This window comes from Lytechinus variegatus, chromosome 3, assembly GCF_018143015.1.
Source record: "Lytechinus variegatus isolate NC3 chromosome 3, Lvar_3.0, whole genome shotgun sequence".
Taxonomy (NCBI): domain Eukaryota; kingdom Metazoa; phylum Echinodermata; class Echinoidea; order Temnopleuroida; family Toxopneustidae; genus Lytechinus; species Lytechinus variegatus.
Window position 1 is genome coordinate 15,705,426 of NC_054742.1, and position 14,898 is coordinate 15,720,323.

At 35.5% G+C, this 14,898-nt stretch overlaps 1 protein-coding gene across 1 annotated transcript in view; it reads right to left on the bottom strand.

Annotated features, from left to right (window-relative positions):
* Positions 1-13,147, bottom strand: part of LOC121410325 (alkyldihydroxyacetonephosphate synthase, peroxisomal-like) — a 30,409-nt gene extending 17,262 nt beyond the window's left edge. Inside the window, exons 1-4 of the mRNA XM_041602335.1 lie at positions 12,929-13,147; positions 7,633-7,725; positions 5,074-5,161; positions 4,289-4,409 (exon numbers count right to left, since the gene is read on the bottom strand). Coding sequence (XP_041458269.1) covers positions 4,289-4,409; positions 5,074-5,161; positions 7,633-7,725; positions 12,929-13,089 — 463 coding nt within the window. The 5' untranslated portion in view covers positions 13,090-13,147. The remainder of the gene's footprint in view (positions 1-4,288; positions 4,410-5,073; positions 5,162-7,632; positions 7,726-12,928) is intronic.
* Positions 13,148-14,898: the final 1,751 nt, after the last annotated feature.

Below are 14,898 nucleotides of genomic sequence, written 5' to 3' on the forward strand. Positions count from 1 at the left end.
ATTGTCCTTTTTGTTAAAAAGAAATCTCTGTAAAGACGCGCAAGCGTATTTGAAGTCAATAAATTGACGCAATCTCACTGATTTTAACGGAGATAAAATATTTTATTTTATCTGAGATAAAACGGATCTCAGAATACCACCCGTTTTACCAGAAACAAGCATGAAATGGAAGGTACATGTAGAAAATGGAATATTTGACTAATGAAAAAAAAGGAGCCCCTGAAATAAACAAACATCCCAGTTTCATCTTGCATACATACCTGTGCATGTATTCATTGAATTTACTTGGCATTAAAAAAAGTAATCAATCAAAAGCAACAAATCTGTATTGATTTCTGTCAACTTACAAACTATGTACATACAGATAGGTCAACTGTTCACACTAGTGAAACATTCATATTGGTGAAATGTTGACATTGTTGAAATGTTCATGTTGGTGAAATATTGTATTGCCATTCACCAAATGTGTAAAGAGCACTGAGCCATGTAATTCCCTTCCTGCTTCTAATGTAGTGTGTCTATTCTGTTATGCTGGGTGGTGTTTCATTAAAGGACAAGTCCACCCCAACAAAAAATTGATTTGAATAAAAAGAGAAAAATTAAACAAACATAACACTGAAAATTTCATCAAAATCGGATGTAAAATAAGAAAGTTATGACATTTCAAAATTTCGCTTCATTTCACAAAAACAGTTATATGAACGAGTCAGCTACATCCAAATGAGAGAGTCGATGATGTCATTCACTCACTATTTCTTTTGTTTTTTATTGTTTAAAATATGAAATAATTTGATTTTCTCGTCATTGTCATGTGAAATGAAGTTTCATTCCTCCCTGAACAAGTGGAATTCCATTATTTTAACATTTTGTGCTTCAGGCAAGGAGGTCCTAATCGTTAAATTTGTGAAAATTGAAATATTGTATAATTCAAACAATTAAAAAAACAAAAGAAATAGTGAGTGAGTGACATCATCAACTCTCTCATTTGGATGTAACTGGCTCGTTCATATAACTATTTTGTTAAAAATAAGAGAAACTTTGAAATGTCATAACTTTCTTATTTTACTTCCAATTTTGATGAAATCTTTTCTCCATTGATTCAAATCAACATTTTTCTGGGGTGGACTTGACCTTTAAGCTATCAGAAAATGTGGGTGAATAATATTACAACTGGTGATATGATGTCATTAAGCACCCAAAATGGCAAAAAAAAAACATGTTTCAATTGTGTATAAAGTTGTACATACATGTAACTTATGAACACTTTTAAGACACATCAAAGGCCATGTTTATGCTTCCACTTTTCAGGCCAGAATCAGCGTTTCCAAATGTGATTAGTCCAAAACACGGTTGCGTCCATGCTTACTTTCATTTAAACGCTGTTTCAAAACGCCGATCGTTAACTCACTCACAAAAAGGTGCGTTTGTAAACGTCGTTTGACCAGAATCAGGCTTTCTGGGGAAGTATAAACAGAACCATGATCGTAAACGTGTTTAAATGACGTCATTTGGTACATGCTTCTGGTGAGATGAAAATCCGGGGGCAAACGCAGTCCATTGCTCCATGTTATCTCCGAGTTATCTCCACGTAATAACAATCAGAAAAAAAACTTTCGAAAAAAGGCGCGCCCAATTTGACCTCGCTTTACGATGCGAAGCCAGCTGGAGATCATGATTTGCTCTGAAAAGTTAAGCATAAACAGCACTCCCAGAACTACGTTTACGATCAGCGTTTTGAATCGACGTTTGAAATCGCTGATTCTGTCCTCGCAATGGAAGCATAAACACACCCAAATACACTCAATAAAAACAGATATCTCAAGGCCATGTCTCGAAGTACAAAAGTATTCTGATTTTACTTTTGCAATTTTGCATGAATACTGCAGTAATGATTATTCAATCTAGACTCAACCAGTAAAGAGCTTATATACCCATTAATCAACTGAAGACCACAAAGCTTACATGACAAGTCTAATCCTTTATACAAACAATCTTTGGTCTTTGAAAATTAAGTCTGCTTATAACTGTCCTTATATAAACTGCTTCCCAAAACTCTTAAAACAATTTTACAATGTACAAGATGTGATTAATAAAAGCACAGGTCATTGTATAATACAGATTATCATTCTGGAATAATTGGTTTCTTTGAATCTTTATTTTTAGCAAGACCATGCTATGATTCAATATTTATATAATATTGATCAATTGGCTTGAAGGGAACATCAAATAATTTGCCCGCAACAGAATCATATTGGCACGAGTCTTTAGATGAGGGCAATATGGTTATTTTAAGGGCAATATATTTGACGTCTCCTGAAAGAAGAGTTAGTCAATATTATCATTATTACCTACAGCTGTTTAATGAGCAATTTAAAATTATTTAGAACAATATGCCTGTTTGCTTATAACTACTTCTGATGTCAGTTATTTACGAACTTAAAGGACAAGTCCACCCAAACATAAAGTTAATTTGATTGTTCATGTGAATCATTTCAATATTGTTACTATACATTGTACTTTTCATCTTTGTGTATACTTATTGTTAAAGCCATTGGAAACCAAATATCTTTATATGCGTCCATTGACCAATAAAAGAATCTTGAATAAAAAGAGAAAAATCCAACAAGCATAACACTGAAAATTTCATAAAAATCAGATGTAATATAAGAAAGTAATGACATTTTAAAATTCTGCTTAATTTCATATCAGTTATAACTTATAACTTATATGCACATCCTGGTCTGTATGCAAATGAGGAGACTGATGACGTCACCCACTCACTATTTTTTAAAATTTTTATTAAATGAAATATGATATATTCAAATTTTCTCCTCAAGTGAAAAAACAATTAATTCCGCCCTGAACATGTGGAATTAGCATATATTTTAAATATTGTATGGTTCAGTCAAGATGGTCACTATAATCAAATCTGTAAAAAAATGAAATATTGTATAATTCAAACAATAAAAATCAAAAGAAATAGTGAGTGAAGGACATCATCTTCTGTCTCATTTGCATGTCACTGTTTTTTTTTAAATAAGCGAAACTTTAAACTGTCATAACTTTCTTATTTTACATCCGATCTCAATGAAATTTTCAGCGTTGTGCTAGTCTTTTTTTTTTTATTCAAATCAATATTTTTTTGGGGGTGGACTTGACGTTTAACAAAGTATTCTTGCTAAGCAATTGTGACGTAAATTATTGTCATGCATCATGCATGACACGCACATACACATCATACACTTAATGCGTAAAATCTTGCACTTAGATCAGCTGGGAATGTGTATGCACTGGTTCCAAAAAGATTTTACAAATACTTAGATTGGAGATTGAAATCAGCTCCTACTGTGCAAGTAGAAATATGGCCAATGTAGCCCTATGTTTTGTACAGTATTCCTCTGGGCAAAGCACAGGAGGGCAACATGGGAAATATTTACCCTGTTGGTCTCTGATTGAAAGTAACAAGCAAAATATGACATTTATCTATCTGCTAGAATGCCTTGTATACATGTAGGTAATAATATCTGTTACTGAGTGGAGTCAAACTTATTTCATCAAATTTGATAAAGTTTACTTTCTTTAAAACTTCAATCATATCTACAAGTTGTGCATAAGTAAAATGCCAGATACTGATTTCGAACAATCGGCATTATGAACTTTGAACCTACACTATTTCTACAATAGGTCAGAAATCCAAGAATGACAAAGCAAATATACCCACAATTTTATCCCAAGTAAACACCGTGAAAATCACCTTGCTATTGGCAAACTAATATATAACAAATGTAAAACAAGCATCAAGACTGGAGCGCTTCTGAATTAATATCCCTTTCATACTGCACTTTTCCCAGGTGTACTTTGCCGGCGAAGTTTGCCAGCCAAGGGGAAAGTGCCCAGTATGAAATGTACACAGGAGAACTTCCAAGGTGATATTAGGCATAAGGTTATACCTCAGATTAATAGATTTGACTAATCATTCAAGCTTTTCAAATAAAGAAAAAGTGAATTGGAGATGGCAACTGTTCCCCTGCTCCCCCTCCATCTAAATATATTAAAAGTAAATTCATATAAACTGACAATACCTAGGGGAATTATCTTCTTCTTTTTTAGAACCACCAATGCCAATTAAAAAATCTGCAATAAAAATGAAAAGTACTGGGCCGATAGCAACTTTGTGCAACTCCCTCTCTGAATCGTCAGGGTGATTTTCCAAACTGACAGCACTACAATAAACGATTTTCCAAACTGACAGCACTACAATAAACGATTACAGAACATTATAACTTACCATGAGCCCTGAAGAGTCTATCATGTGGATCAAATGTGTGTGATATACCACTTCTTTTGAAGTCATCTAAGAATCCATCATTGATGATAGATTTAGGGATCTTATCAGCTGGAATATCAGGCTAGAGGTAATCAAAGAAAACAGACATGTTTGACCAATCAGGAACATACTAGCTTTTACATCAATTCAAAACATTTTTTTTAATAGATAAGGTGAATACTCCACAAATTAAATAAATAATTATGTTTAGGATGCCGTAAACAATTTCTTTGCTGCTTTTTAGCAATAGAAACACATAATGCATTTACAGGTACTCTAAAAAGAGAGACATACATGTAGTTATATAAAGCTTCATTTAGACAAACCTATTGTAAATTTTGAACTAACTTTCCAAATAAAAATTTAAAAAGTGGCCTGATCCACATATTTTCAGCTTTGCAACTAAGTCTATTACCTAGATCTGCAATATAATTTTAGAATGTCCAACCCCATTTACATGTACATGTACGTCTCTTACATAAACTATAAAGCATTGTTGTGTAATGGCTGAAAAGGCCATAGGAGTTATGGAGTAAGGGGGGGGGGGGAGTAGACATCTGTACACATGGAATTGGAATGAAAACAATAGAGAATGCTGTGGGAAGATAGCCATGGTGTGTCAAAAACTAAATATAAGTAATGACATTTTGGGTTCAAATTCAATTTTATAAAGTTATATAAAAATACTACATTACTCAATAAAAGAAATACAAAATCATCTGATGATAAATTCCTAAGATATTTACCTGTGCTTCACGATTTGCTTTTAAATTGACCCCTTCAATGGTTTCTAGCCATCCATTTAAGTATGGTAATGGTCCTTTAAGTTGGTATCTACAAGGCAGATATGAAACATAAATATGTACAAACTCACTTCATTTATTCCAGGATAAACAGTGGATAAAATTTAGGTTTATAGAGAAAACTTATTTTACATCATAATGCTCTTAATACAAAGTTGATTACACATTTGTGTACTGTGTAGTAGATTAGGAACATGGACTAGATGGATTCTCAAAGTGTTTGCAGTCCAATATGTCATTTCCAATCTGAATAAAATATATTGCACACTACACTTCCAAAATTTTCATTAAATCTATCATATTGTCGCAGACTAATTCTTAATGCTCAAAAGTTTAAACTTCAGTACATACATGTTTCAAGGCTAAATTGTTCAACAAGCCCAGCTAAACAAACTTCATTGAATGTAATATTTTATCACCTGACTTCAAATTATCTACAATATGACAGAACTTGAACACTGTTCATTATCTGGTGGGGTTCACTAACTTTTAAGCACCACTGTATCTATTGTATCTACATGTAGTATAAACAATCATACAATTCTCAACATATGAGAAAGACCAATAATCATGGAATGACCTCTGTGATCATTGAATTTTGACCTTATTAACTCATATCTGATATGATCATCATCACCCATATGCATACATGATGCCAGGTTTGACATTCATCCATCAAAGGATCTTTAAGTTACTAGAGAACAAGAGATTTTTCATTGATTTTCATGAAAACATTGACAAACCTTTACTTTTTCATCTAATGACCACTTAAGGGTGTTGGCTAACATAACAAAGTCTTGTTAAAAAAATATTGAACTTTGATTCATGTTGTATTTAGTATTGTTCATATAGAAAAAAAAACACCCATGAAGAAAGAGGGAAAAAAATCAAATTTGTGCAAACACTTTAAAGATATCTGTTAATGAAAGTAATTATTTACTAATTTTATCTCTTGGGGAGATTAATATAATGCAAGGCAGTGTATTAGATGAAATTAAGATGGTGTATCTGGTCACTTTTTCTGTTCTTCATTTTTATAGCACATCAACGACACAGGTGACAAATGGGATCTTGCAGCTCAAGAGTTTTCTTTTAAAGTTAAATCAATGTTAGCCTATTCCTAAAAAGCTGATCAGGTCATCTTAACTTCTTTTGGACCAAATTTAAAGTTGATCAAATGGCTTATTTACTATCACAATAATGAAAAAAAAAAAGATGGACACAAAAGACAGACGACCTGAAAACCACCTATGGCGAGCTGAGGCATACAAAATTGCAAAGGCTTTGGTGACTGTGAATCTGTACAAAAATTGTATGATAATCATATTCTACCCCAGAGTCATCATACTATTTGAGGGATACAATCACGTTCACAATCACCCGACATTGATTATAGATAAACAGCTTATAACTGAGGCTGATTACCTGCTTCTATTTTATGTTTTCTTTATTATAAGTTGAAGCTCACTCACTGATATTTTGTTACATGTACATTATGCTAAACTGACTTAGAATCAAAGGTAACAGATAATGAACACTATACAGTGCGTCCCAGAATAAACGAAACCGAGATTTAGCGATCATTTATCATAACTTAATCGTAAATAGAATAGATAAATGACCTACCAATTTAAAGCTTAGAATCTCCTCTTTCATCTGATATTACTTAGCTTATTTCTTATTCACGCATGAGTGAGCAAAAACAATTTGAAGAAAGGATACCAAAAACTCATTTGGCGAGGGGTATCTGGGTTTGAAAAGGAAAACCACATTTCTGAAAAGTTAAATATCTGCTCCTTAATTTGGTACCTCAATTACAGAAAATGGTCAAGAAATTAAAAAGTTCTGGTCATTTGAAATAAGGCTTGTATTTCCATAATTTCATGAGATAAACGTGTTTTCACCGGTTTCCCACAGAAGCTTTCGCATGGTGAACAAAAGATTTAATGCATGGCTGATCGTCAACAAAACAGAGTGTCGAGTGAGTTTGAAAGCCAGCCTGGAGAACCTCTTCATTTTATGAAATTATTGAAATTCAAGCCTTATTTCAAATGACCAGAACTTTGTTATTTCTTGACCATTTACTGTAATTTAGGTATCAAATTAAAGAAGAGATATTGAACTTTTCAACAATGTGGTTTTCTTTTTGAAACCCAGATACCCCCCGCCAAATGAGTTTTTGGTATCCTTTCTTCAAATTGTTTTTGCTCACTCATGCGTGAATAAGAAATAAGCTAAGTAATATCAGATGAAAGAGGAGATTCTAAGCTTTAATATGGTAGGTCATTTGTCTACTTTATTTATGATTAAGTAATGATAAATGATCGCTAAATCTCGGTTTCGTTTTTTCTGGGACGCACTGTATATAGCACATGGTAATATCAGACAATGTGCTCTGCTATATATTAAAGGTAATGGGGTACTAGTATTTCTTGGATCTGATAAAGTAGGTAAAAACTATGATATTTTGAACTCAAAACTATTAAACATAGAGATACAAACCTGTCACCTTCAAATGATACAAGTTCTTTGACAGGATCCAAAACAAACTTGCAGTCTCTATATCCCCATCCATTCCACTTGAGCAGGTCTTGTCTGAAATTGGAAATATTAAATTTAACATATTCGAAAGTGAAATTAAAACACACATACCCAGTACACATTGGTGCTATCATTCAAGCTCATATAAAATATTAACTCACGTTCTTAAGTGGAAGCTAATGACAATACCAAAGATGCCAGCATTGCCAAATTAATCACAAATTTGATAATTTCAAACATGTGCATTACTAGGTACATGCATTTGTTTTACACAAGATGGTTCACGAACCACAAGTCTCGCCCGATTTCGCAATCAATGAACTATGCAATAAGATCTTTCAAAAGCTTAAAAAAGGATGAATATGACCTTGTGTCATTTGACCTTAAGTACAAAAATAATTGATGCAGAAATAAAGAAATGGGAGCAAGCTGAACAAAAAGTTAAATATTTTCGAACAGACTAACGGAATAACACGAAAAGTGCCAGGAAACACCTGATTACACGTACATGCATCCCACTACTGTGTGCCACGTCGTTTATGCTCTTCCCACTTCCCTTACAATTCAAAATAATTTTTTAAATTTGAGTTTAACATCTATCAAGTTTTACATATACATTTTACCTTTAATGGATCTCTTAATACCTCCCCCATCCCACAAAATTTGTTTAATAAGTGCTGGGTCATATTAGACAGGGCTCGACACCAGCGCCGGTCCGACGGTCCCAGTCCCAGACCGGTAAAAATCGCTGTCTAGGCCAATAGATTTTCAGGAATAGGAAGATTTACTGGTCCGACATGACCAGTAAAAGATATCATTGTTGGGCCAGTAATTTTTCCAAAAATAGCGAGATTTAAGGGTCCGATATGACCAGTAATAAAAACCTTTTTTGGGGGGCCAATAGCTTTTCCAGAAATGGTCAAATTCACTGCAAACCATTTCCCCCCATTGAATTCTGTCATTCACACACAGAATGAATCACATGTTACTAGAGTAGCATACAGTGTAGGCCTACATGTAGCCAGCCACAAACCCACATGGTAAATTCTCTACTAGCTGCACGAACGAAGCTTGGCTAAACTCTGGCAGAAATCTCTCACAGAACTATCAAAATTCACGGTTCATACTCATGAAAGGCTCTTATTATGTCCATATTTCCTAAAAACTGGAGTAACTGTCATTTGTCAGCAGTAAAAGGAGAAATTTTCACTTCTGTTTTGGTTCAAACAGATCAGGTTTTGGGTAATATCGTCTGAATACAAAATAGCCCCACATATGCATTTATGTATGTGTTGATACATTTGGTTTCTGACTTTCTTTTGTAGCTATTCAAAAAGAAGCTGATAAATTATTTATGATAGTTTTAGCCTTCTTCCTCTGTTTTCTTCCTATCTTTCTTTCCTTCTTTCTTTTCATTCTTTCTTTTCATTCTTTCTTTGTTTCTTCCCTCTCTTCTTTCATTTTTTTGTTACTGTCTTTCTTTTTTAATTTCCCTTTTTTTCTTTAATTCATTCTTTCTATCCTTTAAAAAAAATATTTTTCTCTATTTCTTTTTTTCTCTCTCTCTTTCTTTCTCTCTTTTTGGAGAGACCAACACAAGCATTTTAGGGGGTCCACCTGAATCTAGGGGGGATGCAGGGAAAAAAATGACAAGCAAAAAAAAGGGTTATCAACAGAAAATTTAGGGTGGTCCGGTTTTTTTTTTACTCGTCCCCCCCCCCCCTTCATGCAGGTATATCCTGGACCCGCCTCTACTGCAGCCTTTGAACAAAAAAGATTACACAGCTTGTAATACAGTCATATAAAAATTCAAAAGATTATTGATATTGAATCCTTACATGAAGGATCATCATCAAAACCAAAGAAACATAAGAAAAAAAATACAAATAAGCATAACATAGTTACAACGAGGTACACACAACATAACCACAATTACATCTATTGATCCCCCTCCCCCCTCATAAGCCTGAATCTCCCTACTTAGTACTTGCAGCAATTAAGCCACTCTCGTGATCCACATACCATTCAGCATTGCTGGAGTCATCGAGGTACATGTACAGTGCAACATGCAAATGAGTATTTGCAACCAAAAACATAATAATCTCATTAATAAATTAGCTTGAATATGCTCCCCCCATTTCTCTGCAAAAGATCATATGGCAACAAAAATTTACAAGATGGTAGAAAAATGATATTAACTAGTTGATTGTAGAGCTAAACTTCACTGATTATATAATACATGTATATACTTCATTTATATGAACTAATTATCAATATTCTGTTATAACTCAGTAATTAAAGCTTGTAGAGTGCTTATTTTTGCTGTCGTTTTCTTCATGGCATTTCTAACAATTAAAAAAAACACTGATACCAAAGACGTTTTCTTACATATTTTTTCGCTTTTGAAAATTAAATCACATATTTCAGTATTTTGGGGGCTGACATGTAGGATGGGGGGTTGGGTGTCCGGACACTTTATCTTTTTGAAGCCTTCTTTTTTTCTTTGGATTACACTAAAAATATGAATTCAATGGAAGTAGTCATCTTCTATTTTGTTTTGTATAATATTTGCTCACATTTTGTACTAAAAATTGATGAAACTTCGCTTGTAAATATTTCCAAATGACTTTCTAAAATTGATCGTCCGGACCCACGACCTGTCCGGACACACAACAACCGGGTACCGGGTTATACTACTAAAAAGTAAATGTAGCGTAATTTTAAAATTTTAAAACTACATACCCGATCATCATAAATTTGGACTCAAAAGTTGCGCAAGACTCGAGAGAAAATATTCTTTGAATGACATGGAGCAATATTCATAATTCAAGCATGAAATGTTCATTGCAAAAATTTTGAGGCATCACAAAAATGCGGCAGAATTCGTTTTAAATATTTGATTTTTAATTACCCATAACTCCTTATTGACTCAACTTCTTCATTTTTTTTGTTGATGCATTTTTAATGCAAAGGGCAAAGACCTTTCATTTGATTTTGATATGGTATCATTCGCCAATATATAAATTTTATTATTATTATCTTGATTTGGCCATATAGCTACCAATTGGCTACTGACTTTTTGGCCATTCCGTGCTTTAGGAAACTGGACACTTATTTGAACCGGGATCTACCTTACCATGATATTCTAAAGAAATCCTCGCTTCAACAATTTTCAAAAGATCTGATGCGAAACCTTTTGTTCCCGATGCGAAACTCTCCACACAGAGCAGTCGCTTCTGGTTCCTTGCTCCTCACACAATATTCTATTGAACGACTTTTACAGCGAGGGACGGTTTTTCAATCGACACCAAAATATAAATTAAAATCATTATTTAACAAGGTTTAACAAGCTTTTATCTAGTCGTGAAAAATAGGACACCAAAATTAAAAGTATAATCATTAGTTAACAAGGTTTAGCAAGCCTTAATTTACTCGTGAAATAGGACACCAGTCTGTAGAAACGCACGGAGAAACTCTCCATAGACTTGTACACAGTGGACACCTATTTCCCCACGTAACTTCTCATTGACATCCAACCACCAATTAACAAGGTTTAACAAGCCTTAATTTAGTCGTGAAATAGGACACCAAAATACAAATCAAAATCATAATTTAACAAGAGTAAACAAGCTTTAATATAGTCGTGAAATAGGACACCAAAACAAAATAAATCACTAGTTAACAAGGTTAAGCAAGCCTTAATTTACTCGTGAAATAGGACACCAGTCTGTAGAAACGCACGGAGAAACTCTCCATAGACTTGTACGAAGTGGACACCTATTTCCCCACGTAACTTCTCATTGACATCCAACCACCAATTAACAAGGTTTAACAAGCCTTAATTTAGTCGTGAAATAGGACACCAAAATACAAATCAAAATCATAATTTAACAAGAGTAAACAAGCTTTAATATAGTCGTGAAATAGGACACCATTTAAAATAAATCACTAGTTAACAAGGTTTAGCAAGCCTTAATTTACTCGTGAAATAGGACACCAGTCTGTAGAAACGCACGGAGAAACTCTCCATAGACTTGTACACAGTGGACACCTATTTCCCCACGTAATTTCTCATTGACATCCAACCACCAATTAACAAGGTTTAACAAGCCTTAATTTAGTCGTGAAATAGGACACCAAAATACAAATCAAAATCATAATTTAACAAGAGTAAACAAGCTTTAATATAGTCGTGAAATAGGACACCAAAACAAAATAAATCACTAGTTAACAAGGTTTAGCAAGCCTTAATTTACTCGTGAAATAGGACACCAGTCTGTAGAAACGCACGGAGAAACTCTCCATAGACTTGTACACAGTGGACACCTATTTCCCCACGTAATTTCTCATTGACATCCAACCACCAATTAACAAGGTTTAACAAGCCTTAATTTAGTCGTGAAATAGGACACCAAAATACAAATCAAAATCATAATTTAACAAGAGTAAACAAGCTTTAATATAGTCGTGAAATAGGACACCAAAACAAAATAAATCACTAGTTAACAAGATTTAGCAAGCCTTAATTTACTCGTGAAATAGGACACCAGTCTGTAGAAACGCACGGAGAAACTCTCCATAGACTTGTACACAGTGGACACCTATTTCCCCACGTAACTTCTCATTGACATCCAACCACCAATTAACAAGGTTTAACAAGCCTTAATTTAGTCGTGAAATAGGACTCCAAAATACAAATGAAAATCATAATTTAACAAGGGTAAACAAGCTTTAATATAGTCGTGAAATAGGACACCAAAAACAAAATAAATCACTAGTTAACCTGAGTTAACAAGGTTTAGCAAGGAGCAAGCCTTACATACATGCGCACGAGCGACTAAATAAAGCTATATGATGACATCATATCAGACGAGAGATCGAGATTGAGAGCGCGGCTCGAGTAGTACGAGCTAGAGGGAGACATATCGCGGCGAACCGAAACTGAGCCTTAAATAAAGGAGGACATGTTTTTCATTTGGTAAGTGTCCGGGGGAATTAGGAAACTGGACACCTATTTCACGATAATGCCGACTTTTTGGACAAATGTCTAACGTTACAGCACAAATCTAGTGCCATTGCCTACCCTAACTTAGGCTTGCCACCACCACCACCACCATGCCATGCCTGTCCATGCACCAGCGCAGCGGTGGGTTAAGCCTAGGGTTTCGGGCCCAAAGGCAAAGCACAAGCCGAGCCTTTGCCTGGATGGACATGCCAGCCACATACGGCAGCAGGATCAATGCATCTCATTTCTCACCTTCTTTTTGGAATACGCGGTCCGTTTGCCTCTGATTCCTTCCCAGAACTGGACAGCTCACTGCAATTTTTCTTTTCTAGGTTATAAGCTTCATCCTTATTTTGGTCTCGTGTGGTGGACAAATGCCCTAAAATGCTGTCTACTCGACGATTTGAAGACATATTCTTACCACTACAAACGCGAGACAGAGTGGGTGGGATCAAAATTGATTCTTTTACGTAACCTGAGGCCGGCCGGCCGGCCGGGCGCGATCGAAAGCAAGGCGTCAAGGCCCTGTGTACGTGTGAATCAGACAGTGCGCGTGCCTAGCTAGCCGCTAGTCTGCCGGGCAAACTCTTAACTCGAGTTAAGGGTCTGAATGTGCAGCCTACCCATGCCTTGTGTACTACAGCCGTAATAGCGAGTGAGAAAGCTGGCAGCCGTCTGTTTCGAGGAATTTTTTAACATTATTTTTTTTTATTGAGTGGAGCCAACGGAGTTCAGTGGATGGAACAACCAACATAACAGAGACCGAAGTTTTTGGTCTAGTTTGTATGTGCCCAGGCGCGCCGGAACACTTTCAGTTTGGGGGGGGGGGGGCAAAATCCCGAAGGGGGCACAATATTTCTGACAGCGTGAGATACCGAAGCGATCGAGCGGGAGAGGCTATGGGACCCCCCCCCCCACGGTAAGGATTTTGTGTAAAAATGGAGTATAAAAGTTGCGTTTCTAAGTGCATTCAAAAATAAATTTCTTGAGAATTAAACAGTCTTGGAGTTCTTTTTGCTCCTTCTGTTGACTCCCTTCTGACCCAGTCTGGTGTTTCTTCATGACCAGGGTCGCAGTTCCAGCAAATTACGAGTCTTATTGCAAACGAAATTGTTTCAAACCAATGTAATATAGGCCTTTTAAAGACTTTAAGATGACAAACATGACCGTACGTAGTCGGGGGCCGCCGATCGAGAGGGCAAAATTCACCAAAAGTGTGCACGAAATCCTTCAATTTTATTCTAGAAAATGCAAAAGCTCCCCCATCACAAATCCCCTCGCTCTTACGTTAAGTGCTATATATGAGCTGAAATAGTATCAGACAAAACGCCTTCCAATCATGCCAATGAAAAGGAAAGAGGAAAATACGGGGCTGTGAAAATATCTTAAGATTTTCTTTATAGTAGAGCAGTACTGTAACGCTTATTTTTCTCTTTTATATTCTTTACATTTTTATTCATATCTCGGATAGTATGAGTCCGGTCAAGAAGACACTTTCACAGATGATTTTATTTTTTTCATGTCTAAACATTATCTCCCAGTTGCTTTCGACATGTTCGAGTGGGATTCACCATTTTTACAAATTATAAATTATAATCGTCTACACATGATTTTCTGATAACATGTCTATATTGAGTTGAAATGACCTTGGTATTTTCTTTAGGGCACTGAATTGTTATTATTATTTGTTTGTCGTCACCTGTGCCTGGGAGGTGAAAAGCGAACTGAATCACTATGATCCACAGGTCTCTCCTCCCGATATAATTGATTGGGGGGATGCAGGTGGACCTCGACACCGACCGGGGTTTCCCCCTACTCTTAAATGAATAGTGCAGTGGGTTCTTAACGTGCAAAGGTGGTGACTCTCCTCTACACGGGGCCTCCATTTAACGTCCTATCCGAGGGACGGAGTGTTTTCCATTGTAACATATCCTGCATCTATGAAACATGGGAGAGACGTTTACACACAACGCACTGACTTCAGTCATCCGCCAGGGTGGACTCGAACCTACGATCTTCGGTTCGACTTCGACGGGCAGACGCGTTACCGACTGAGCCAACACCGCTCTCTTGTTATCACTGTATTAACTCAATTTATATTTAGTTGAAAATGAAATAATTGAAACAAGTTTCTCGATATATTATGGTTTCTGGGCTTGACAGCTATGACATAGATTCCATATCTTGCTCGAGTAACTAGTGTTCACGCGCGTTAGTGATAT